Source organism: Camarhynchus parvulus, chromosome 8, assembly GCF_901933205.1.
Source record: "Camarhynchus parvulus chromosome 8, STF_HiC, whole genome shotgun sequence".
Taxonomy (NCBI): Eukaryota; Metazoa; Chordata; class Aves; order Passeriformes; family Thraupidae; genus Camarhynchus; species Camarhynchus parvulus.
The window spans coordinates 13,817,166-13,842,038 of NC_044578.1; the positions used below are offsets into that span (position 1 = coordinate 13,817,166).

General features: G+C 37.7%; 1 protein-coding gene across 1 annotated transcript in view; it reads right to left on the bottom strand.

The window, feature by feature from the left end:
- TTLL7 (tubulin tyrosine ligase like 7) overlaps positions 1-24,873 on the bottom strand; it is a 64,906-nt gene that overhangs the window by 35,203 nt on the left and 4,830 nt on the right. The window contains exons 2-6 of the mRNA XM_030953325.1: positions 9,733-9,909; positions 9,445-9,579; positions 8,422-8,543; positions 7,603-7,670; positions 1,166-1,324 (exon numbers count right to left, since the gene is read on the bottom strand). Of these exons, the coding sequence (XP_030809185.1) occupies positions 1,166-1,324; positions 7,603-7,670; positions 8,422-8,543; positions 9,445-9,579; positions 9,733-9,757 (509 nt within the window). The 5' untranslated portion in view covers positions 9,758-9,909. The remainder of the gene's footprint in view (positions 1-1,165; positions 1,325-7,602; positions 7,671-8,421; positions 8,544-9,444; positions 9,580-9,732; positions 9,910-24,873) is intronic.

A 24,873-nucleotide genomic window follows, 5' to 3' on the forward strand; every position in this document is an offset into this window, starting at 1 on the left:
CTCTAAAAATAGACTTCCAGTCTTTGTCACAACTTCTGCCTGAGGCACAGACTGCAAAGAACTTTCAGTGCTAACCTTAGGTGATGAAGTTTGCAAAGCAGGACACTGATCTGTATGACTGAGGATTGCACAGATTAAGCTCAGTATCTCTGTATTTCCAGTTCCCTCACACCAGAATGAAAAAAGGTTTATATATGAGCTATGAACTTCCAATCTCTAACAACATAAGACTTTTAAATAACTGTAAAAGCTAATATTTTCAGTATACAATTATTAACCAAAAATTCCCAGAACCTTAAGGCTACCTTAACATTATTCCCTATTATTCATTATACATTTCAGAGGTTTGGTACTGAATAGTCCTAATAGAGTGAAGTACTTTGCAGAAATTTCTCTGAACTATGCTGCTACCTTTCCCTTTAGCTTATCTTAGCCCTTATCAAGAAGACTGAAAAATAAAGAAATTGAAAAGTTCGAGAGCCTTACTTTTATAGTAATTCTGACATATGCTGAAAAACTAAGAGCTTTACAATATAGTATAATTCAAATTGATATTAAAAGCAATAAAAGCTAAAACCAAAATATCTAAAAAAAAAGAACTAAAAATACAATTGCAATATTTATCTCATTGGATTTTTACTGTGTGGGCCTCTCACAAACAAAACTGCTTCAACTCAACTGCAGGTTGCAGTGTCTTCAGGGGTGTGCCCTGCTTCCAAGAGTGCACATCCAGCCACATCCCCAAGAGCATCTCCTCCGTCTCTCCTAAACCTTGTGGCTGCTGCTCTCAAACACATTTCTGCATCTCTGACTGGCTGCAGTTTGGGAACACAATGGAGTATCTGAGCTGGTTTTAAAGCTGTGAAAGATCCTGACCTCCCACACACATCCCTGCAGCCTCCAGCCACCAAAACCCTGCCATTTATGCCCAATACAATCTCACCCTATAAATCTAAGCACAGCAGAAAAATTCACAATAAAATAACTGTGTTCATAATAATTATTTGGGTTTATTTAAGGCTTGTGAAGTCTTCACCCAATACACTGACTTTCACACAACTCAAAATACAATCTTCTTATTAATACACAGCTTCTGTTAATGTCGTAAGTAGCACTGGATTTCACCTTTAACAGGTCAGAAGACTGAAGTTAACTCACAACTCACCCATGTCCCATTGCACCATTAGCTGGTTTGACTATGAAAGTTTTCTGTCTACGTTTCTTCTTCAGTTCTTTTACATAGTTCTGAAACTGTGTGTATTCTGCAGGAAAGATCCATGTTCGAGGAATGAAACTGTATTCCTGAGGCTGGCTCTTGATCATTCTGCACAAAAAGGGTAATTGAGTTAAAATCTTTTGACTACTTTGATGTTTCAATCCTCAAGATGAGAAAGCACTCATGACAACTTGACAAGGGAGCTTTTTCAGCAAAATTCTGTAATATGAAAGCAAACTTTTGCATTTCTTTAAGAATAGTTAGCATTCTATTACATATTCATACGAGTGTTAATGTGTTCTATTCAAAAGCAGACTATCTTGAGCATTTTTGCTTATGTGCTTATTATGGTACTGGTATCCATCTCATTTCTTGGCATCCATCTCACTTCTCTTACAATTTTTGGCCATTTACTCAAATGACTTAATGCTATTCCTATTCTTAGAAATATTGAACTCTTAACAAACCATGGATTTTTTTTTTGGGGGGGTGGTGGTATTTGAGAAGCATTTTAATTTTCATATTGGTAGGTGTCTGGGGAGCTATGAGGATCAACAGACACAAAAAAGAGGAGTTGGGATATTTGGAGTTTCATCTTGGGTGCAAAAAAGACTGAATTTAAAATAAAAAAGCAATTGGAAGCAATTAAGGAAGAGTTTTTTGTTCCTTTTGAAAGAATTTTAAAAATAAAGAATTGTAGTGAATAGACTTTGACACAGGCCAAGCAACTGTCATGGTTTGACACTGGCACAATGCCAGTGCCCCATGAAAATATACTTCCCTGGTGTTTGCTGTGAGATGTGACCAGGAAATAAGCAAAGCAGGCCTCTACCTTAAAAAAAAAAGTTTATTAACTAAACTACAAAAGGAAAAAAAAACACACACACACACACACACACATACACCTGGAAAATGAAAACTCCACAAAAAGCATTTCCTCCTCCCCCACCACATTTCCACTACATCTTCCAAATTTCAAGTCTCCATCCATCACCCTGTAAATACTCAATTCCAGTCCATCAAGAGGAGAGGAGTCCTTCTTGGGGCCATGGTGACCTCTTCCTTGCATGCCCAGCGCTCCCACCACTGGACAAGGAACGGAGCTGCTTCAAGGGTTATCCTTTTAAGGGTGTTTTGACCAGTTCCAAAAAAAGCACAGTTTTCTCTCATCTCGGGACCTCTTGTCCCCCACATACTTGTCTACCCCCTGGGGCTGGGGGGTCTCCAAAACTGAACCCTCTCAGTTCTGAGCCATCGCCTCCCCCCTGCATGCAGCCTCTGTGTCGCGAGGAAGCACGGTTCTGTCCATGGCTGTACCAAAAAGAGTCCAGCAACCAGCTACTCCATCATCTCTTTCCGGCCTCTTCTTTACTCTCCCAGCCTCACTCACTGCTCCGACTGTCATTCTCTTGCCCATTTCCTCTTTATCATCCACTCCATCTCCCCTCCAGGAAAGGTCCAAATGCTCTGTGAGGTCTTCATTGTCCAGAAAGGGGTTAACAAACTTCTGCACGTGGCCAGGCTCCTTCCCTGCTGCACTCCCCCCTTCCCCCCTCCTTCTTCACAGGCCGATATCACTTCAAGGCCACAGGCCCGTACCAGCTTTCTCTCTCTCATCTTCTAGCTGGGGGGTGCTGCCCAAATCTTCTCGGGGCCTCTCTCCCTCTGTCTCTCCTGGGGGGGGCTGCCCAACGCCTCCTGGTGTCCCCACCACCCTTCCATCCTGAGGGGTCAGGCCTACCTCTGCCGGGCCGCAGATTTTCCCCTCCCCTGCCCAGCTTGAAGCCGGGCAGGGGAGGCCTTGCCTCTTTGCTGGCCGGAAATCAAAGAGAGAGCCCAAGGGAGTGCTCTGCTTCTAACCCCTGTGTTCTCAGAGGCGCATCCACCCTCAGTGGCCAAGCCTGGTGTCAATTTAAAATCTGAACACCTATTGGCCTCTGGCCACTCCATTCCCAGAAAACCTGCTTCCTGTAAACCCACGACAGCAACTCATTCATTTCCTGTATAGGACAAATCACAGAAGCTTAGATTAGTCTTTGGTCCCAGTATATTTGGATTAAGATTCCAAGAGCATCTAATTTAATCAAAGGAAAGCAAAGACATTCAAAGCAAGATCAAGCAGGAACAGAGTAGGGTGAACGGGTGGAGCAAAAGAACTAAAATAAAAATAGGGAATCAAACTCTGAATCTGGGGAAAGGATGCAGCAAGGTCCTGATCTCCCTGCTTTAATAGCTGTGGCAGCTGAGTTTGTGAGTGTGTCTCATTCTATACCTCTGTTGTCTGTGAAGAAAAATGGAAGAAGAAGAATGGTAAAGAATTCAGGTAGCAGAAGTGTCCATCACCCAGAGCTGTGTATGTGGCAGACAGGAGATGCACCCACCCCACGCTGTTGGTGTGGCTGAGGCACACACAGGTTCCTCTAACACTGCTTAGCAGCCAAGGTGTAGGAGCAATGGGGCAATGGGGGTACTATGCACACTGGCATCATAGTTCCCAACAGGATAAATTTAGTCTTTGCTGAGTTACACACTGCTTGTTTCAGATACTCAGAGTACCTGAAACCTCCTTCATACAGAACCTCATACGAAATTAGTTCAGGTAACTCACAACTACTCTGTAGCATACAGTGGACACATCTAAAAAGCAAATATGCACAGACCAACAGAAAGGAATTGGAAGTTTAAAAGGAAACTAAGTGATACAGGAAGTTCCCCAACTTTGATTTTTTTTAACGCCACTATGGTGAAGTTCAATATTTTTTAATTAAATACAGATTCAGGTATATTTCTCCTTTTGTATTGAAAACCAGCAGCATCAGCATAATAATGTGTAAAAAAGAAAATATCATTTCAATTTTTCATTTCTACTATGAGCTTACGTAATACTCTCGGGCAGATACTTTTTCTTTAACTGGCTAAAATACTAATGGGAAAACCAGAGCTTTTTTCAGCCACACGCGTAGGGCTAGGACTGTAGCCAAGCCTACTGGTATAATGGATACACTGTCCCCAAACTGTGTAGCCAACTACCCAACAAACACTCTGCAGAAACCACAATGGCTACAGCACTACTGCATGAGGTTCAGTGCTTCTGCAGCTTCATTGTAACTATTGTTCTTAGAAATCTAGTTCAATGAAAGACACTAAATATTCAGGAAAACTTTTTGAAAACAGAAGTAGATATTTGAACTCCTGATTCATTCATACTGTTAAACTACTCTCCATCTGCTCTGTCTTTATGAATATTATTACTTCGCCAACTGAGTACCTTATCTAGGCAGAAATTATCCTATTTTTAGGCAAAAAGCAGTTTCTGTGTTAGTTTAAATCCCTCTCCAGATTATTTATCATATGCCTCCTGTTACATGCTAGAGACCTGTCATTTAACTTACTCAAGGGTTTCAATATACACACTGCCTACTCTAGCTTCAAGCTATTCCTGATATATTGATATCATTTTTTGACTGAAAGTATATCAGTTCTATATGCCTTATCTTTTTAATGCATAACTGGGGGATTACAAACACTTAATATTATGAAGTGGAATACTTCAGCATTGTTTATAGGTTCTGGGGCTCACTAAAACTTTCAAACAAAGAATTCAGCTCTGTTCTTTCCCTGCAAGGCCCTATTCAGAAAGGGCTTAGGAACATCATTAAGTAGCCTGTGGAATCAAGGCCTATTCCATTACAATAGCCCTATTTTTCAGCACATGGGCTGTCCACTATCATGAGTAACCACTTTTTCACTGTGCTGCTCTATCCTTTAGCTTTTGCTGTCCTTATCAGGAGGTCTGAGAAATAAACAGCAAGTTATTGTTCTTCTGAGTACTATTTTAGCTCACAAATGTGGTCAGACTGCTTTTGATTTTAGAGTGCTTTCTGTACAAAAGAATCAGTGGTGTTGAACAAAACATAGCTCACTAAAGGCACAGCCTTCAGTCTAATAAAGCAGATTCCACTGTCTAAATTTCAAAATCCTCTGACTCTTCACATATGAAATGTTAGTGGATATATATGGATGAGAATTATTCTTGACCCATGATCAGTTCATGAGCCTTTTAAATACAATCAACAAAGGTGCTGGAAAAGACAATATTGCACAGGTGGATCCATGCCCCTTCCCACTCATCCCGTGCACTTTCTTCCCCATTTACTGAATTCAATTTGTAACCACACTTATCCTTCACACAAGGAGCTCTCATCTAAGAGACCCTTCACAACGGTCTCTTAAGATCTAGTTGGCCCTATGATGGCACTCCTATTGTTACTTTTCTCTTTTCTGTGTTCTTGTTATTACCCTTGAAAATGATGTTCATGTCTGCCTTTTTTTTCTCAATTACATTCCTCTTTCCATCTGTTCCACTATTCTGTGTTCCTATACTTTCTTTGCTGAGTTGTCTTCTTTCATATTACACGTTACGTATTACACGGCTCCTTTCCACCTTTCTGCATGTGAAAACCACTTGGTCCTGTGATCCAGAGTGCCTGGATATTGCCTGAAAAAAGAACTCCTGAAGTACATTACCTCCTGAATAGTATTTCCCTCTCAAAGTAAGGTAAGTTTGTTCTTTCACTTTATTCCCAACAACTTGCATAAAATGGAAGGGTGAAATCAGTACAACAACAAACATGGAAGTAAAAGAAAAAGTCTACTCTTTACCAATTCTCAATATAGTTTCACTATCTCTCAATGACAGTAATCAGTAGAGTCAGTAATGGGAATAGAAAAGATGGCATGCTGCAGTAAACAAGACAAGAGAATTAGCGTTTCTACACATGCAATTTTGAAGACAGGCCAAGAGCTGTAGGAAACAAAATCCTGCATTCTACAGGAAAGAGCCTGCTCAACCACATATCCCAACTGACTTAGGATTTCACCAGGAATGTCAAGGCATATCACTTTGATTTTTATAAAGTATGAATACTAAGTATTGCCTTGTGAAGGCCAGTATTGAGAAAAAAACCCAGCTGATTAAGCCCTGCTATATCTACTGATATTAAGTGAAGTCACAACATACATGTTTGAGCCAGTTGTAATGTAAGAGAAGTTATTCCCATCTTATCTATATGTGCAATCTCAGCACTGAGTAACTTTAAACTGTGCTTTGAACTCAGAATTCAGTAGGTTGAGAGGTATCATCAGACTGTATTTGAAAGAATGAGTGCATGATAACAAGAGCCTTTTGTCCATATTCCATATTTTTAAAAAAGATCACAGAACTGCAGCAATACACAGGGGGTAGCACTGTGTACCAAACTGACTGACTGTTTCCAAGACGTTCCAAACAGCTGTTTGCCTCCATGTGCTATCTCTGTTTTTACTTTTAGTCTGAGAGGGGCAGTGAAAAGTGCTTGTGCAGCAGCACTGACACAGGGGAGCTCTAGTCCACACGTAGGACATGGAGACACCACAGCAATGCACACAGTATTTGCATCATAATAGCTGCATACACTCTACATTTAATGTGTTCTAGTTACAGAACAGAAAAGGAAAGAGAAAGAAATTGAAAAAGAGAGAGAGAAGATATCACATCAATTACATTCATATGAAAACAAATTCTGTTCTCTTAGTAGTTAAGTTGTATAAATCAGGTTCTGGGCCAAAAGATTAGCTCTATTAATAATTGCTCTACAAACTAATTTAGATTAGAATAAAATATTGACATATATTTACCCTCAAACCTTTCCTTACTAGGCTATCAGATCATTATTTAGTATTGTTTTCTTACAAGTCTTACTCACAGATTCTCAGCTAGGATAATTCCTCAGAACCTAGTTATTCCACTAGAGTGAGGAGAATTTGTAATTAGACAAATGAGCCTCACTGACTAATTTCTTATATAAACAGTAAGATGCTTCACATTTTTTAAATTTGATATACACAAAAATACAGCCATTAAATATTTTAAACAAGTACTATCACAGGATTGGTCAGGTTGGAAGGGACTTCAGTGGGTCCTCAGGTCCAGTGTCCCAGATGAAGCAGGGCAATCCTACAGCACATTCCACAGGATAGTCCAGATGCATTATCCAGCCACATACAGTTCTTTTATTCTGTTCTACTATTATGGGATACACATGTGGGTGTATTATGTATTAGGTTTATTGTACAATAATTCAAGACTCACCTATATTCTGCAGGGTTTAGACAGAGAAGTGAACCCACATAACACACCACTGAAGTCAATTGGAGAAATAAAGTAGCCCACTCCAATGCTACAGATCCAGGACCAAAGCTAAAATTATTAAAGAACTTTGAAAATTACTCTTGGTCCTCTCCTAGTTTCTTAGTAAAAATAAACAAGGCTCAAAAGCAATAGTTCTGTATATTATTGCATTAAATATCACAGCTGGAAAACTTCTTAATATTAAAAGAAATATTACTTAGTCATGTTTCTTGCCAGAAAATCCTTTCTGCATATCTCTCCCATTCCTGGAAAATGGTTGATTCTCTGAGGAAGTAGAAAAAAAAAAGGAAAATTAATTGAAACTTTTTAGTTTTTCTGGCATACCTAATTACAGTCATTTAAACCATTCAACTGCATGCTCAGGCAAACACAAGTACTGTTAAATCTAAATTATTTAAGATAATATCTTACACTATACTACCTATTCTTAACAATGCTAAAGATGCTGCAAGTTGTATTCTCTTCCATCCATATAAGTGCCCACTGATTTAATTTCATACATGAGACTATCATACTTTTATTCACAAATCTATCTAGAAACAAAGAATGCAAACACAAGATAATGTTAAAAAAACCAAAATATTTATTCACAGGACTGTGGAGAGGGAGCTCTGTTTCTTAACTTACTGCTTCAAAGCTTATGAGAAACTTATAAATGATGTTTTGTATCTTCTTTAAATTGATCATTTACAACACCCAACTGGCAGAAAAAAGCATGAAAGAACAGCCCCAAATATTTATACACCAGATTCCAAGTGGTAAGAACAAATAACTCTGTGGTTACCTTAATTTTTTTGTTTGTTTGTATTTTTTTTTAGAACAAATAACTCTGGAAAAGAGAATAGGATTTTAAGCTATGCAGTGGTACAGCCTTAATGCAGCCTTTTTGGTTGTGGTTTGTGTGGGGTTTTTTCCCCTCCACACAAAAGGAACTGAGTAGCTACTGACAATTACTGAACATTTCAGAGTAAAGCAGTTCATGGAAACATGACAAAAATCTTAACTACCACTGCACCTGATAGTTCTGCAGCTCAGCAATCTTCTCTTGCTGCACAGCACAATCACTCCAGATCAGATTTGCTGTTTCATCCTCATCACGCGTTTTCACAAATCCCATCTCTTGTATTACTATACGCACTGTGGAGAAATCACACTCTTAGGCACTATTTTGAATCTCTAAAATAGATTCATTTTCAACATTTAAAAAATCAATTAAGATTTTAAATATTTCCAATTTAGAACCCTTTGTCGGAGAACAATGTTAGCATGGCAAGCTATTTATCTTGCAATATTTCCATCCAGTCTATTGCAAACCTGCCATTACAATGTTTCAGCACCTTATAGTGAGGCAGGAATCAGCACAACCCCTGATGGGAACTGCAAAGAGCTTCAAGGTATTCCCCAACCATCCAGCACAAATCCTCTTGTACAGCAGTTAGATTTAATCTTGGTTATGCCATAAGTTAATTTTAAAACACTGATGACTATAAGTGTCACCGCAGATAGGGACAAAAATACCTCCTTAGACAAGGTACAGTGTTGCAAAAGCAAATGCATGCATTATTTTAATTTAAAAAAAATCTTATTACATGCCATGCATAACTCTGATTCTAGGAAAAAAATATTTTAGCACTAAACATGAAAATACAAAACCTTAACAGACTTTACTGCAATGCCTCTGTATAATAATTAGAGTATTTAACATTGAATTTACACTGCTCATCTTTCAAGGCTTTAATAAACTTCCAAACATATTTATTTAGAAGGCTCTTTCACAGCCTTCTTGATTACTTAAGTTTTTACATTTCAAAGTAACAAGTGGGAATCAATATGAGTAATAAATGAGGATTAATAGATGTACAGTATCCAAAGCTATGAATTAAATCTTACAAGAAAACCCCAGGTTTCTTATAAAAGAAACTCCTTCAGAAATGTCTCACTGTCAGCTTGATATAAAGTCCATTAATTCACTCCATTAATCAGAAACTCTCTCACATCAAAGGCTATTAGAATGAAAACAAAATACGCAGCTTCCTACCAATTTCATATTTTGTGCCAGCAATATTGGCAGTGATGACTCCATTCTTCTTCTTCTTCTTTCTGACTTTTCTTTTAATTGTGCTCTGATAGGGTAGTTCTGAACTCAAAGTCAGAGGAGCAGTTCCATGGTTATCTTTGAAAAATAATGTTGTAACTATTAACATTTTTATATCTCAAATAATGTATACAAATTAACTAAAAATACAAACTGTACTCCATCACAATTTATAGGTGCAAGCATACTGAGTAATTCATAAGGTATATTAAAAATCCAAGACTAGCATACCTCCCTCATTAGGAAAGGATGGCATTATAACCTAGGATAGTGCAGGAATAGAGCTCAAATTCTGTTCCAGCTTCTCAGTAAATGGTGAAACTTTCAACACCAAATTACTTAAAACGCCAGTTCACGCCATTTCAGTCTCTGGTTGTAGAAAATGTTAGTTCTGGAATGGACAGATACCTGCATTAAAAAAAATATAAGAGAGACTGTCATAGACAAATCCTGAAAAAAAAAGTAAATAGCAGGAAATTAAATATGAAAACACTTTTAATTGCATGTATAAAGAATTGTTTATTTTAGAAGATTGATCAAGCTATTGTAAATACAAAAATTTGTTCATTGCAGTTCAATTACTTTCTTTCTGGAAAAATAATTTTGCAGTGATAATTTTCAAAATGAAATTATATTACCTCTTCTTCTGATTTTCATTTGGGTATGGGACATTTTGGACATGAAAATAGGTAACATTGAATTCAATCAATAATGCCACTTTCTATCTCCACAAAGCTCAATGAATTTAGTGTTTTATACTTTAAACCATATTTTAAGTAAAAAATTAAAATCAGACACACTGCGTGATAGGTTTTCAGTACCAAATGGGAAATAACTGAAATCACAGTAATAATCTGTTTCCTCTTTTTCACTTTTTAATGTTTTTTAAAGCAATTGTCCAATAACCATGTGGTAATGTGGGTGCAGTTTCATGACTACTTCATGACACATATCTTCAAGAGATATGATTTGAAGACATTTTGGGTTGACAAACATTTAAATTTTCAGTTTTTAAAGCGAACATTTATTTGCATAAAATGCTATTTTTTACATCTACTGTCACACAAAATTCCCTTTTCTTTTTTTCCCTCATGAATATAGCACTACATGAAAAATCACACTTATTACGAAGTTTTCTAGGTCCAGCTTAAGCACATAAAAACAATGGGTTAAAATATTAGGGAATAAACCTTTGGAATATATCACTTCTAAACACTGCTATATGACTTTGGACATGCAGCACTATTATACCAAAGTCTGCAAGGAAATAAATGCTGTCTTTGGCAGGCTGCCTCAAACAAATCTACAAGTTTTCAAAACATATTTAATATGTTACTGATCTTTAAAAGCTTTCATTTCTTTTCTGCATTTATATGCGTAGCTAAAGTTCCTCACACTAGCTTTAGATCAGTTTATATTGCTGCTTTTGGTGATTGCAAGACTTATTTAAAATAGCTTATCGAGAGCACAAGGGATTTCTTTTACTATAAATAGCAGAAAATTACAGCAAAGTCAGATTCAGCCATGACTTATGATGTGAAATATATGTGGTCATAAGACTGGACAAGATGTACATTAATGAAATTACTAAAACATTACTTGCAAGTCCACATTTTTTCTTTTTCTGTGTGTGTGTGTACACACAACAGAGGAGAGAGAGATGTATGTTCTGGACAAGTCACCCACCATTTAAGAAACTACAAAAGCAGATATTTTGAGCTCCAAGATCTAACTTCCTTTCAAGACAGACATTTACCCTTAATAGCCCAGTAATGCAAAAGCATAAAAAGAACAGATAATGGTTCTTTTATGACTGTCACAAATATACCAGGAGTCAAATTCTGCTTTGTAACAAGACAAATCTCTCTCATGTGCATTCAGTGCCCCTGAGTATTTATCCACAAAGAACATGAGATGTTTTATACACAGATACAATGTCAGACAGCACAGCAGTAACACCCAGCCATTATGAAGTTTGAATATTTTGGATGACATTATCTGAGAAGGTGGCCTGAAAGTCCTTGGGCCCACTGGCATACTAAAATTAGACACAGAGTTGGGAAAGCAAAGCATTTGTCCTCCTTAAAACTACTGTGAAGGAAAAGCAGTGCTGGGCACAGTGACTCACTGGCTATTGCATGTTATCTGTTTCTCAGGCTAAGAATACCACCAGAGTCCAAGACATGTTTAGTTCCTGGGAATAATACTGAAGTACATCTGTTAGCCAATTAAGGACTTCTATGAATGTACAAAAATGCATGGCAGTTGTTTCTTTGCAGTACTGACTAAAAACTTGTAATAAATTTGGAAGAATGTTAAGAGGACTAACACTGCCCTGTGAGAAACACCAGCCCTTTACTAACACAGCATGATTTACAAGCTATGATAGGCTAATAAAAAGAGAGCAGCTCATAGAACTTTCATTCATCTTAGAATCACAGAAAATTATCTGCCCAAAGTTACTGTAACACACTGTGTTCTGAAGGTGGACCATAAAATTCCAAACTGCACCACACTGCTGAATTACTGCTTTTCTTTAGATAGACACTATTCTTTTCTTCTCAAAAGAATACTCTTTAGGGTCAAGGTCTGTGACCACTCAAGTTTTAAGCACACTAACATGAGTGGATGGTAAAGATTTATGGCTACCTTTAGAGTATTCTAAGGACAATTGGTAGTTCAGCCATATGGAAAACAAAGTAATGGGACTGTACTCTGTACTCAAACTTACTTTAGGATTTTAACTTTTCAAAAGCACCATTCCATACCAATAAATATTAGTATTCTGACCTAAGCTTGTATGTAATAATCAAAAATTATTTTACAACTCCTTGACTTCTCTTCAGTAGTCCATCTTCAACCAAGCGTTTCACTGAATACCAAAGCACCAGCAGTTCTACACCATTAGTTTTCCAAAATATTTTACATAGTATGCAGTCCTTCCCTTTGTTCCTTTCCAAAGGCCACATAAGGTCCAGTGAAAGGGGACAGTCGCAGCATTTTTTCCCAACCATGTCAAGCGACAGATCAAGACTCATGACATGACATGTCAAGAGACACTGCATCTAATTTGGGGGGATACCTTACCCAGAGCAGTGAATTGCTGCTGTGAATTGTAGGCTAAACCATGGGAGCAGTAGACTTCCCCCTGTTTAGACCTCCCTGCTTTGTGCATCCCCAGTGCAGTAGCAGGAGATGCTCCAATTCTGCAGCAAGAAAACATAGCACCACCCTGCTGAGGAAGCTGCAACCTTCCCAGGTAAAATGCAACTGTTCCTCTAACTGCCCTTAGACGACCAACTCTCTAAGCAGAGGAATGGATCACTTGGAGAGACAGGAATAAACCTCTCAGCAAGGTGTACAATGAAGCAATACATGAAGGGCAGCTGCTGAGGGGAGGGAGCTGGAAGGAGGAGAGCTCACTTGGACAGGCAACATCAGCAGTGTACAGGCCCTGGCAGCCACAAGCTCCTACAGCTCTTTTTTCATTCTATACAGCAGAAATCATCCCAAAGCTTCATTCTCTGACCCAGGTCCTCCCCAGGCATCTTCTTCTAGCTCACATCTTATTTGTTATTATTGTCAAGCCCTACTCCCAGGTCAGAGCACAGCTGAAGGAAAAGACTTGCAGCACAGACTGCTCTGCAGGCAGCCTTTGCCAGTTACAGGCCAAAGCTGATTGCAGGACTCACCCAGATCACGCACAGTAACAGCAGCAGCATTGTCAGGTAATGACTACATCAAATTCTGAGTCAGTTCTCATACCTGTGACAAGTTTTAGCTTATAAAATAAGCATAACCTGTAACCCTCATTCAGCTACAATAATGCAGAGGCATATCTCGCTCATAATCTACCTGAGAGATCTGTTTCCAAGAGATTGCTTTAAATAACATAGGAGAAAGCATTCTATTTTCAAACTGGGACTTTTGGAGCAAGTCAGCTGTCAGAAATCTCTGAATTCACACTCAGGCAGAAAAGGATTGCAGTTCCTGCTGCATATGCCATTTCCCTCCTGAAATCCTGATACACATAAATTAGTGAAGGTTTGTTGCTCAACTATACAGATTCAAGGGTAGCTGAACAAAAATGGTTAACACATAAAGGGAGAAAGACTTGTAAAGAAGAAATGAAAGCATCTTCATCAGGTTAGCACACTCTTACATAAACAAGCACTTGGACTAAATGTGCTCCACAGAGAAAAAAAGATGAGATGTTATCTTACAGCTGCCTGGCAAAGGTGTGAGAGTGACAGTAGGAAAGATACATTTCTGTCCTAGAAAGGCACAGAAGACAAAAAGGAAAAAGGGAAGGATAAAAAAAAAAGAAAAAAGGATCTTTTTTTTTCCTCCAGGGACAGGAGAGGCAGGATACTCTTGTTGGAGAGGGAAGTGTTGCACATAGACAGAGAACACAGCAGATGCTCAAATCCATTTAAAGGAACAGTGCCTTGGTAAAGAGCAGGGGACAGTGGAAAGAAGTGGTTTCATAGTTAATAGAATTATTCTTTGACAAATTGTATATTGTGTACTTTATATTCTAGAAACTCAAAAATTAATAGTATTTCATGCTGCTACACAAATTAAGTGTATCATAATAAGTTAGTAAATTGCTCTGAAAAATACTCTTCTGGCCTAGATTATATGCAGGTATTTTTCAACAAATCCCTCTCCAATTTCCTTGGTTTTTTCCCTCCAGACTACTCACAAGTGACCTCTGCCTTTCATGAACCTTCACTTCATGTCTTGATGCAGTCTTGAAAGTTTTTAATCTCTAAACAGTAATTGTATGTCATTAGACCCCACCCCCTTAAAAGGTTTGATTAATGAGATCAAAAAAGAGCAAGGAGACTAAAATTCGAACTGAAAGTAAGGTAGTGCAATTTGAGAATCTATTCCAAACAACTCAAGTCAATGAGATTCTTCAACCTAGTTTGGATCATACCAGTAACTTTGATACCACAACTGTGCACCCTAAGAAAAAGAGACTAGATTGCATATGCACATTTAAAATTATTTAATCTGATATATTTAATCTCTCAGAATGGTAGAATCACCTGCTACAAAATACTCTATGTTCCACACATCACTCAGTGTACTGTTTGCAGCTTCCTTCCTTCTAAGCAATTGTGATACTACTGGTGCCCAGTTTGAAAAGCTCCATGGGTTCTATTTGTGTTTAACTTTACATACATGAACAGAAACAAGACTTCAGATCTTAAGCCATGGTACATATGACAAGACCTCTCAAAGACAGCTAACATCCTACATACCTAGGTGAAAGGCTACAAAAATGGATTGTCAGGGTAATTTCCTGAATTCTTTGGGTACAGATAAGTACTCACTCATCGACAGTGAGCTGGAATATTTTAGAACAGATTTTCAAACTAGCAGACTGCTTTCCTCTGAGCCCATTAGTGCAATTTACTCAGTGCTGTCACAAGTGTCTGCAAATGCAGAGGAGCTGGAAGGAAACCCACAAAGCTCCTGACATAAGGAGCTTTCACAGTGAAATGGAGACACACTGGAGATACAGTTACAGGAATGGGCAGGTGACCACAGGGATGGAAGGTCAACATCACAGTGCTGCAATCCCCACTCTTCACATAGCTAGAAAATCAAATTAACAAAAATTTCACAGAAACAGGTAAAAGAAAGATGTGAACATAGTCTTCAGAGCATTGATCTAGCAAACATCTGAGCTCTGGGATTTTTCAATCTAATATTTAAATCAATTACCCTTAGATCTTAGAGTGTGGAAGTGTGGACACTATTGAGGGGTGTGCTATTTATTACAGTTATGCAAACCTATAATCTACTGTTGATCTGGAATTAAGATATAAAATTCAGATTCAAAATGAGATTAATAGAGAAAAATGCCATTTTCAGGACCCTGCTCAGCAAGATAATAACAATTTTCAGTAATGAAACTGCAGAACTAAAAGCCTCCTACCCTTTCATGATTTTTTAATATGCGGCCTTATAAAATGTATGTTGAAGTGCTCCTGCTACAAACAAGCATAGCAACCAGTTTTATTGTTACATGTTCAAAGAACAATTTGGCGGCAAGTTCTCTCTTACAGAGAAATTCTATATGCAAAAAGTAGTCTTCATTTTGAGGCTTGATATGTCAAAGTGGTAAGCTTGTTTTTACAAGTCTATCTGTCACCTGGCTTCACATTGCATGTAATTAGGGCTTGGTTCAAAATATCCTGAAGTCAAATGAAGTCTATTAATTTAAACATCCTTCTTTCCTACCACCAAAGAGATGAGACATTTATTCAGCAGCTCTTTCAGATAAAGAGAGTGTACAGAGTTCTCAGGTGTTTGATTTGCTAAGTGGACAGGTGCAAGCTACAAAGGAATCCAAACAGCATGATTTACACCACTTTTTTGAATCATGCAGTCCTGTAAAACAACTGACTGAACTAGTTTATCCAAATGGCCAGCATTTCCATTTCCCTAAGGAAAACCAAATGACCAAGCCAAGCCACAGTGCATTATTTTAAATGGCTGCAATCCAGCCAGGAAAAGACCCTTCAGTGCCAGCTCCAAGGCTGCAACATGCAGCGGCACAGAGCCCCAGGAACTTTGCAGTGCTAGTTCACAGTCTTCTCCTGACTTAGCACTTCACAGCTTTAGATTGATTTCTTTTTATTGTTTAATATCACAAAACATCTGTGAAATTACAAGTATAGAGTGCCTGATTCAGAAAACAGGAAATGAATTAGAAGCTGTTAAAATGGTGGAAGTTTCATATCAAAGTTTCACAGGCATTAATCACTTCCTACTCACAAAATACAGAGATCACAACTGAGCATAGAAGCAATTTTTTTTCATTTCAGTGTTGTGTTGAAGTAATATTGCTTCTTTTTTCCTTCATCCATTTTCCAAAATGAAACTTCAAAACACTGGCCAAATTTGAATCAGTGTCAAATCTTTCAAATCTGAAGACTGATTTTCTGTTTAAAAAATTACTTCCAAAGTGATTTTCATAGCAGAGCACACAATGTGACTATCTGTTAGCTCACTCTCACCCTTCAAAAGCCCTTTCAAATGTGATAACATATTTCAGACTGTTAGCAGATTGAGTACTATAGAGTTTCATAGTTATGGTTTGTATATTGAACAAGGACTGTCAAAGAAAGTGAGACCAAATTAGAAAAGTACAGAAAGGTCAAGGTTTGAATCTTTTACTTGTTCAGTAAAACATTGAAAATATATTCATTGACAAGGCAAGAGAAAAGAATCTGCATGACTTAAAAATCAATAATGCAAAAATAAAATGCTGTGAACTTTAAATAAACATTATTTAGCATTCATAATGGCAAGGAAAAATATTGACAAAGTAGCTCAAACAAGCAAGTGTAACAATACTTTTATACAGTAAAATCTAAATTTCAGAAATTACAAATCTCTGTCACTTGCTGCTAAAAAAAAAATCAACTTTCATGTTCTACTCTCTGCCAGCAAAAAGCAGAGACAATGCATAGATCTTGTATTACTGTTCACCACTTCACTAAGTGTCAGTAACACCATAAATCTGACAGCAGAACATTTCACTAACTCTGGAACATAAAGTATTCCTACCCCCTGATCACAGTAAGTTCCATTGAACACTGCTGAATGGAAGCCAATCTCTATTTATTATAGAAACATTATATACAACAATTTTTAATATTTCATATATATATATATAAGAAATGGTTTTATATAAATATATTATATACAACCATTGCACCTTCATTTAAACCAGCATTGATGTGCTGTAGGCATTTCCAGCCTAGAAATACACACACCATTAGAGCCACAGCTGAGTGGCCAGATACCCATGGCCACAGGAGGGCTGGAGCCCTGTCACTTCAAATGAAGCATTCCCCTGAACCAAACAGGACAAGGACATTGGTTTGCTTTGTGTTGAGGACCGAGGCCAGGAAGCCACACTCACTGATGGAATCACACACGCTAAGGGCTAACACTGTGGTGAGACAGCTGTGGCCTCGAATGAGTGAAACAAAGATGACAACATCCCATAATGATCCTGCGTCGTAGTAATATTGAGATGTGACATCAACATTGTGGGTTTGGCACGGGAAAAGGTAAACAAGAGAGAGTTAGATGAGGAATTTGAGTTGTGGCACCTGTGGGAGCATCTCTGCTCTTCTTTTGTCTTTGCAGTGTGCCATCCATGCTCTTCATTACAGCACGTCAACACACACCAACAGCTACCACACAGTGCTTCAAACTGTGCACACCATACACTAATCACTGCTGGAATTATACTACTCCTTTCTTTTTCTATCATTCATTTCTCAAAAGATTATTTCTCTAGTAAGAGCTAGAGGCCTTAGGGATCTACAAGATAGGACAATTTAACATTTCACATATATCAGCGGAGCTGTCTTAGCATAAAAAGCACTGATCCTTTAATGAAGCTGATATGTTTGCAGTGATTCATTATATTATAAATAGACCTTGGGGAGAGATTTGCTAAGGATCTTGGGGAAGAAAAAAAAATAGAAAAAGATATCTTTAGACCGTTCCCCCTCACACATCAAATTCTCCCTCCCTTGCTTCAAGCTGGCAGCATTGACTTAGTCTGAAAACAACCTCAAGCTCAGGAACACAAGAACACAAATATGGTTAAATTCATTTCTGCGTATCTGAGTTCTGTGTATGACAAGACAGCACACTTCAGCCCTGTGCTGGTCTGCATAATTTCATCTCATATTTTACAAGCCTGCGATTCATAGATTCATTTCAGCATCACTAGACATGGGCTGCAATCCTCACACACGGCCCACGACAACTCTGGTGGAAGATTACATCATCCTAATTCACATGCTGCCACATAACATTGTTTTCTAGTTTAACAACAAGGGTGACACTCCCACAGCAGTCTGAAATTTAAATTGGCAGACATTAGCCTGTAGTTTCAGCAACAGATGTGCAAATGTTAAGACAATAATCAGGTCTTGAATAAATCACCAAAAAGAAGTTTCTCGCAATCACAAGAAACATTTATTCAAAGACTTCTTGACCAAGAAAGGTGCTCTTATATGATCACCAAGTTCTTTATCACATTATCTTGACATTTTTGACTATGAAATCATTTGCTCAGCTCCATGGGCAATACCTGTATGTTTGTATGAGTGTTGGTAGATCTCTAACATTTAATTGGCTGTCATATACTTCTACTCTGTAAAGAACAAGTGACAGTCAGAAATATTCACAGCTGGCCTACAATATCATTGAGGCTACTGCAGCCAACACTCAGGGCTAGTGAGAGTTTGCAAACAGCTGATAAATGAACCAGAAACCCCAGCAGCTATAAAACATTTCACAAAAACATGCTTTCCTCCCCACAGCTTAGTACTTGGGGCTCAGTGGGGTACGATTGATTTGAAAATATTTTTGCACATAAAAACAGGAGAACATCAAGCAGTTTCAAAAGGATGCGAGCCCTCAGAAGCTTCTTTAAATGAATTGACCTGATTTATAGAAATTCCCTTAAAAGGCTGGATTGGCTCCAAACCCTCTGTGTCACACTATTTTATCCATTGTAGGGAATCTAAATAGAGTAACTATTCTCATTGGCAGTGAGATGAGACTCCATTATCCTACTACAGGAATATTTTGTGCAAATACTGCTCACCTGTAGAGAAATACAGCATGTAGTAACAAAGCCTAGAAAAATAACGTCTTAAATATTAATCCTAAATGTAATACTTTGAATACCCAAAATAAGAGAGAAAAGTGAAGTGTACCAGACTTTATACACACTAGCTTTAATTTTTACTTAAATCATGACAATAGCCTACAAAAAAGCAATTTCCTGGGATTTGCTTGAACTCATGGGATCAGGATAATGTACTTTCTGAATAAGTACAGCATTACTGAGGTAACCCTGCAGTATTCAGTAGTTTATTTATTGAGTAATCATGTACCACCTCTGAGCTGCAGAGCCCATACTGACAATAGCACCAGAGCTTTTTAATGTAGTTTAAAATAGTTCCAAAACCTGAGGAGAAAACTGCTCTAAGCATTACTATTGCCTCCATTGCTTTAATCACAGCAGAAGCCGTGTTCCAAGTTTGGAACAATATCACAGTTAGTCCTGTCCTCATCCATCTTGGTCAAGTCCCAAAAAGCTACACTTAAAAGTAAGAGGTTCTGGCATGTGTGTATTACTTTTTTTCTTCCCCCCCTTTTTTTTTAATTAAAAAAAAAGTGTTGGTTAAGATTAAGAGCTAAGAGCTACATTTGAAAAGTATTCTGAAATAAAAGTCCTCAACTAGAGGCTGGAGCAGTGAGATATTCTATTCATTTAGCAAGGCTCAATTTTATTTTCCATTGCTTTAATCTTATATTTCTTAAAGGTGCATTCATAATGAAAAAGAAATGTATAAACTTACACAGTCAAATGCATGCTGGCTGCAAAGCTAACTGCTTTTCAAATATTCAAAAGAAACAAATACATTCATTTCTTATAATGTTATAGCAACATACATCACTGCCAGCCAAAATAAAACATGACTGGGAACTGAGCCACATACTTTTTTTTATCATATTATCCTAGGCAGAAAATTATGACGTTTATTTTTTTGTACTTCTGACTCTCTCAGACATATCACACCCTTTACACTATAGAAGAATATATGTAGTCAGAGGGTAGCATATTTGCCTTATAACAACAGGTAAGAATAAAGGAAATGCACCAAATTGAGTCAAAGGTATTTTTAAATCCAAAGGTATGGAACAGGTACAACACATCTAACAAGTAAAACAATAAATCTTTCAGAAAAAGTTTCATGCAAAGTGTCAATACACATGAGAATGGACACGATCACAACTGACATCCAAATAGGAAAAAAAAGGATAATAAACTGGCATTCATAGTTGGCCATTGATGCAGAACTCTAAATATTACTTCACAAATATGAAAGTTCCTCCCAATTTTCTTAGCTCCTTTGATTGCTCAAAGGAAGAAAAAGCTTTCTTCAGGAAATTTCCTAGTCCCATCATTCTGAAGATACATACAAAAATGACAACATTTTTCTCAAGTCCATAACATAAATGAAATCAAGCATACAGGATTTTCTCTGTAACCTAGTGAAGTAAATACAGATATTTCTATTGACTTTTGTGGACTTTATATCATGATGTTTCAGTTCCAGGACAGACCTGCTGATGACACAATTCATAATTATAATTATGATTCTGGTCTCATCCACATCAAAACTAGAGTCTAATTAAATCAAACTTTCATCACAGTAGAAATTACAACTCAAGCTTACTGAGTTGTGTAAAAATTTCTCTCTTTCTTGGCAAAGATTACAAGCTTCAAGTATCACTTTCAGAATTGTTTGGCTGTCTAGAGGTAGGACTTCATATCCCACAGCTCATGCAGGATTCACAGGTTTAGAAACCAGGATTACTGTGCAGGTGATATACAGATACACTGCCACAGAAAATGCTTCATGCTGCTCTCCACAAGTACATTTTGTCCAACTAACAGCTCACAATTCACTGCATTCAGTAGATGCTCCTGAATCTAGTTCTCTGTTATAAGGAAAGATAAACTGCAATCTCAAGGATGGATCAGAAAAAGCATAAAAAATATAGAAAAGGAACAAGAATCCTGGAAAAAGAACTCATTGCAAAATATATGCGGTGGACAGAATGCATGACCATTCAAATTGAAGGCAACAGATTTCAACTAACATAGTCTGCAGTAGAGTCATGGTGAAAAAAAAACACAAACAAACAAACCGAACCTTTGCAGCAGCATGTGGCAGGGTGATATACCAAATTCTTCTGCATACAATTACTGATAGTGCAAAACATTTATTTATCATGGATTTTGCTGACAAGATTACATACTGCAGAATACACAGTCATACCAAGACCTCCCACTGATACAGAGACAGATTTTAAATAATTCTGCAGTAGAAGTAGCAAAATGAAATCACTTACCGTTAGTATTGCCTTGCTGGAACTATCTGAGGAGTCAGCTCTCTAGAAACAGGTTTTTCCATCAATAATTGACAACTGATACAGTTTCAGGCAGTAATACACCAGGGAAAGACCAGCTGCAGCAGCAGCTCCTTCCCATTTAACCTATCTCTAGCACTTTTTAGATCTCTTTCTTAACCCTTTCTAGGTATTTTCTCCCTGTGTTTTGGGTGGCAAGACAAAGGCACGATATATGCTATAAGAAAAGAATGCATTATTTCCCACTTAGGGACAAGAGTTGTGGGAAGAAAGTCAGTAGGATTTAGTCATAACAATAAGCTAAAAAGAAGTACAATCTAAAAACAGAAAATTACTCAGTAACTGGAAAGAAATATAACAGGGATATGAGCTACTGTAACCAGGACAATGGTTTCTCCAAACATAGAATTAAGAGGTCAAGACCACAATAACACAAGGCACTGGTATAGAAGGCTAAAGAAGTTAATAATTTGCAATAAGAAAAAAGATTCTCATTCTCTTCCAGGCTTGGACCAATGAGATCTGAGCTTTGAAATCAAACCTATCTGGTTTCAGTAAAGCCAGCATTACAATCTTATAGATCAATTTTTAACCAAATGAAATATTAGGTGTAGTAATGGAAAGAGAAAAGGTACATACTTTACTGGAATAGCTGTTTCTCTAGTATGCTGAAAGAATTCATACTCCTCAAATGAGGTTGTTTTCTTTTGCGGTATCAATTTATACCAATAAGAAATTGTTTTCTGACATCACTTCAAAAGATGGCTTTTCTTTGTCATACTATTCTTTTACATTAAGAAAAGATTGCTCTGATTTGACAGCTCAGTACACTTTAATAGACAGTGGGCCATAAAGGATATCTGACAATAAAAGGTTTGGAAAGTTCTTTTGTTCAAATGGATTACTCTTCCCCTACAGAATAAAATAAACAAACAACAGCCACCAAAAAAGAACAACCATGGAAGAAAACTGGAGGTATCAAGTGCATTCCATTGTTTTGCATTAGTTTTATAGGAGTCAGGCCCATCAGATGTGCCAGACAAGACTGCACCACTAGTGCCATACCTATCCTACAAGGATGTGATGCCTTAAGTTTTAGCTTTCATATTATCCAGATTCTGTGCTGCATTGGTATAAACTCTGAACTTCATATAAAGGGTTAGCAAGTTCTTCTCACAGTTTAGTTAAATAAAACAATCCTTTTCCAGCCCAAAAGGTATAAACAACAGCGAATTGAGGAGAGCAATCTGGGAGGATGAGACTTCATAATCTAAAGTTATAAATGAACAGTTAACCCCAATATGTAAATGGACCAAGACTTATAAAAGTGTGAAAATGTGAGATCCATTGTCACTCTTGGGTGTAGCCTTGGCCAGGCTCTTGTACCTCCCAAGGTGTATCCTTTGAAGGCTTTTTTAATAAATACCTACTTTATTCCTTTAACACTGTCTAGCCTCCATTCTAGGTAGCCTCTCAAGGCATCAGATGAAGTATTAAGGATAATTCTAGTGAGATGGGAAGGGATATATTCACATAAACTGTTGGTAGTCCTACTAGCCCAAATGCCAGCCTTTGGAAATCAAATGCAGGTAGAATGCAGCTGGGGAGCAGAGTGTGCAAAGGCTGCAGTGTATGTAAAAGACATTTCCCCTTACTTCCTACCCTCTTAATTTGCAAATGCTAGGAGCAGAAGCTCTCTCTGAACAACAGAGAATGTCTCTTGCTTGCCCATCCTAGAGAAGGATTAAGGCCCCTACTTCAGTCATGATTGGCCAGGTACATCTTCCAAAATTGTAGAAATTACTCAAGGATTTCAAAACAATAGGGAATTATAGGAGAAAACTTAGTGCAGCCAACTGAGATGCAATTTCATGTGGAAGAATAGAACAGGGAGTGAAATCTGGACATCTCTCTTGAAGTCTCTTCCCACAGATGATTTTTCCCCATGGCTCCTCATGCTGTCTTGGTTCCAGGTGTCATACATCCAGCTGTTGCAGAAACTCAGCTTCAACTGTACTATTAATCTGTTATCCTCAAACAACTGGAACTGTATTATGTATACATATCCCATGACTGAGATTTTTTATTTATCAATGAAACTAAATGGTGTGTTGACTATCTGTGTAAGACCTTCCCAAACACATTCACAAGAATAGATCTTTTTTATTTTCATTTCTAATAAATTTTATTTCATTTTCCTATAAAATATCAAAGACTTGCTTCCTGTATGTGCTTGTATTCCTGAGTGTTGCTTTTGGCAAAAAGGCCACAATGTCCTTTCATTTTCTCTTCATACCTAGAGGCAACAGAACAAAGTAATATATAGGCTTTTTTAATTGACTGCTCGGGGTCATTAACTGCATAATTTCTCAACTGGTGTCCAGACTTTCAAATCTAACTCTGTATTGTTCTCTTACTTGTCTTCTATTTCTGCACTTGTGGATGCTGCTCTGGGTCAATATTTGTCACTGTCTGAGTTGCCACCTAAGCACCACGCTGCCACTCGCTCCCTTCCCCACCACCTCAATGTCCCAGCATGGATGAGAGAATCAGAATCAAAGTAAGAAAAGTCATGGTTTGAGATAAAGACAGTTTTATGGGAAAAGCAAGAACTACATGCACAGGAAAAGTAAACAAGGAATTAATGAACCACTTGCCATGGACAGGCAGGCATTGAACCACCGCCAGGAAACCTAGGTTGCATATGAATAACAGTTCTTTGGGAAGACAAAAGACACCACACCACTCCAAACATCCCCCCCTTCCTCCTTCTTCACCCCCCTTTATTTGCCAAGCATGACTGTCATATGCTCTGGGATACGCCTTTGGTGGGCTGGGATCTGCTGTCCCAGCTGTGTCCCCTCTCAATTTCCCAAGCATCCCCAGTCTCCATGGCAGTACAAGAAGCAGAAAAGGCCTTGGCTCAATGTCAGCCCTGCTCAGCAATAACAAAAACATCTCTTATCAACAAAATTTTCAGCACAAATGCAAAATGTAGCCCCAAACTATGTACTGTGAAGAAAATTAACATTTTCCCAGCCAAAACCAGCATGACATCCTACAAGAATCCCAACTCTATGAATTTGAAACAAGTTTGACTTGAAACAGCACTGATTCCTGCAACTCCATACTTTATTTTATTCACTGGATATCTCCTTTCCATCCTCAGAAACATAATTTTCAGTAAATGCTCCCATTTTTAAGTGGCACAAAATGTACCAAACTCATGTTCTCAGATCATTCTTGCTCATTTTTAGAAAAAAAATCTTTTTATTCAAATTAATGCCTAATTGTTAACGCTCACTAGTAATTTATAGTCTTTCAAAGACTTCAAGTTGACATAAAAAGTTAGGATAATATTATATCCCTCTAAAAAGCCCC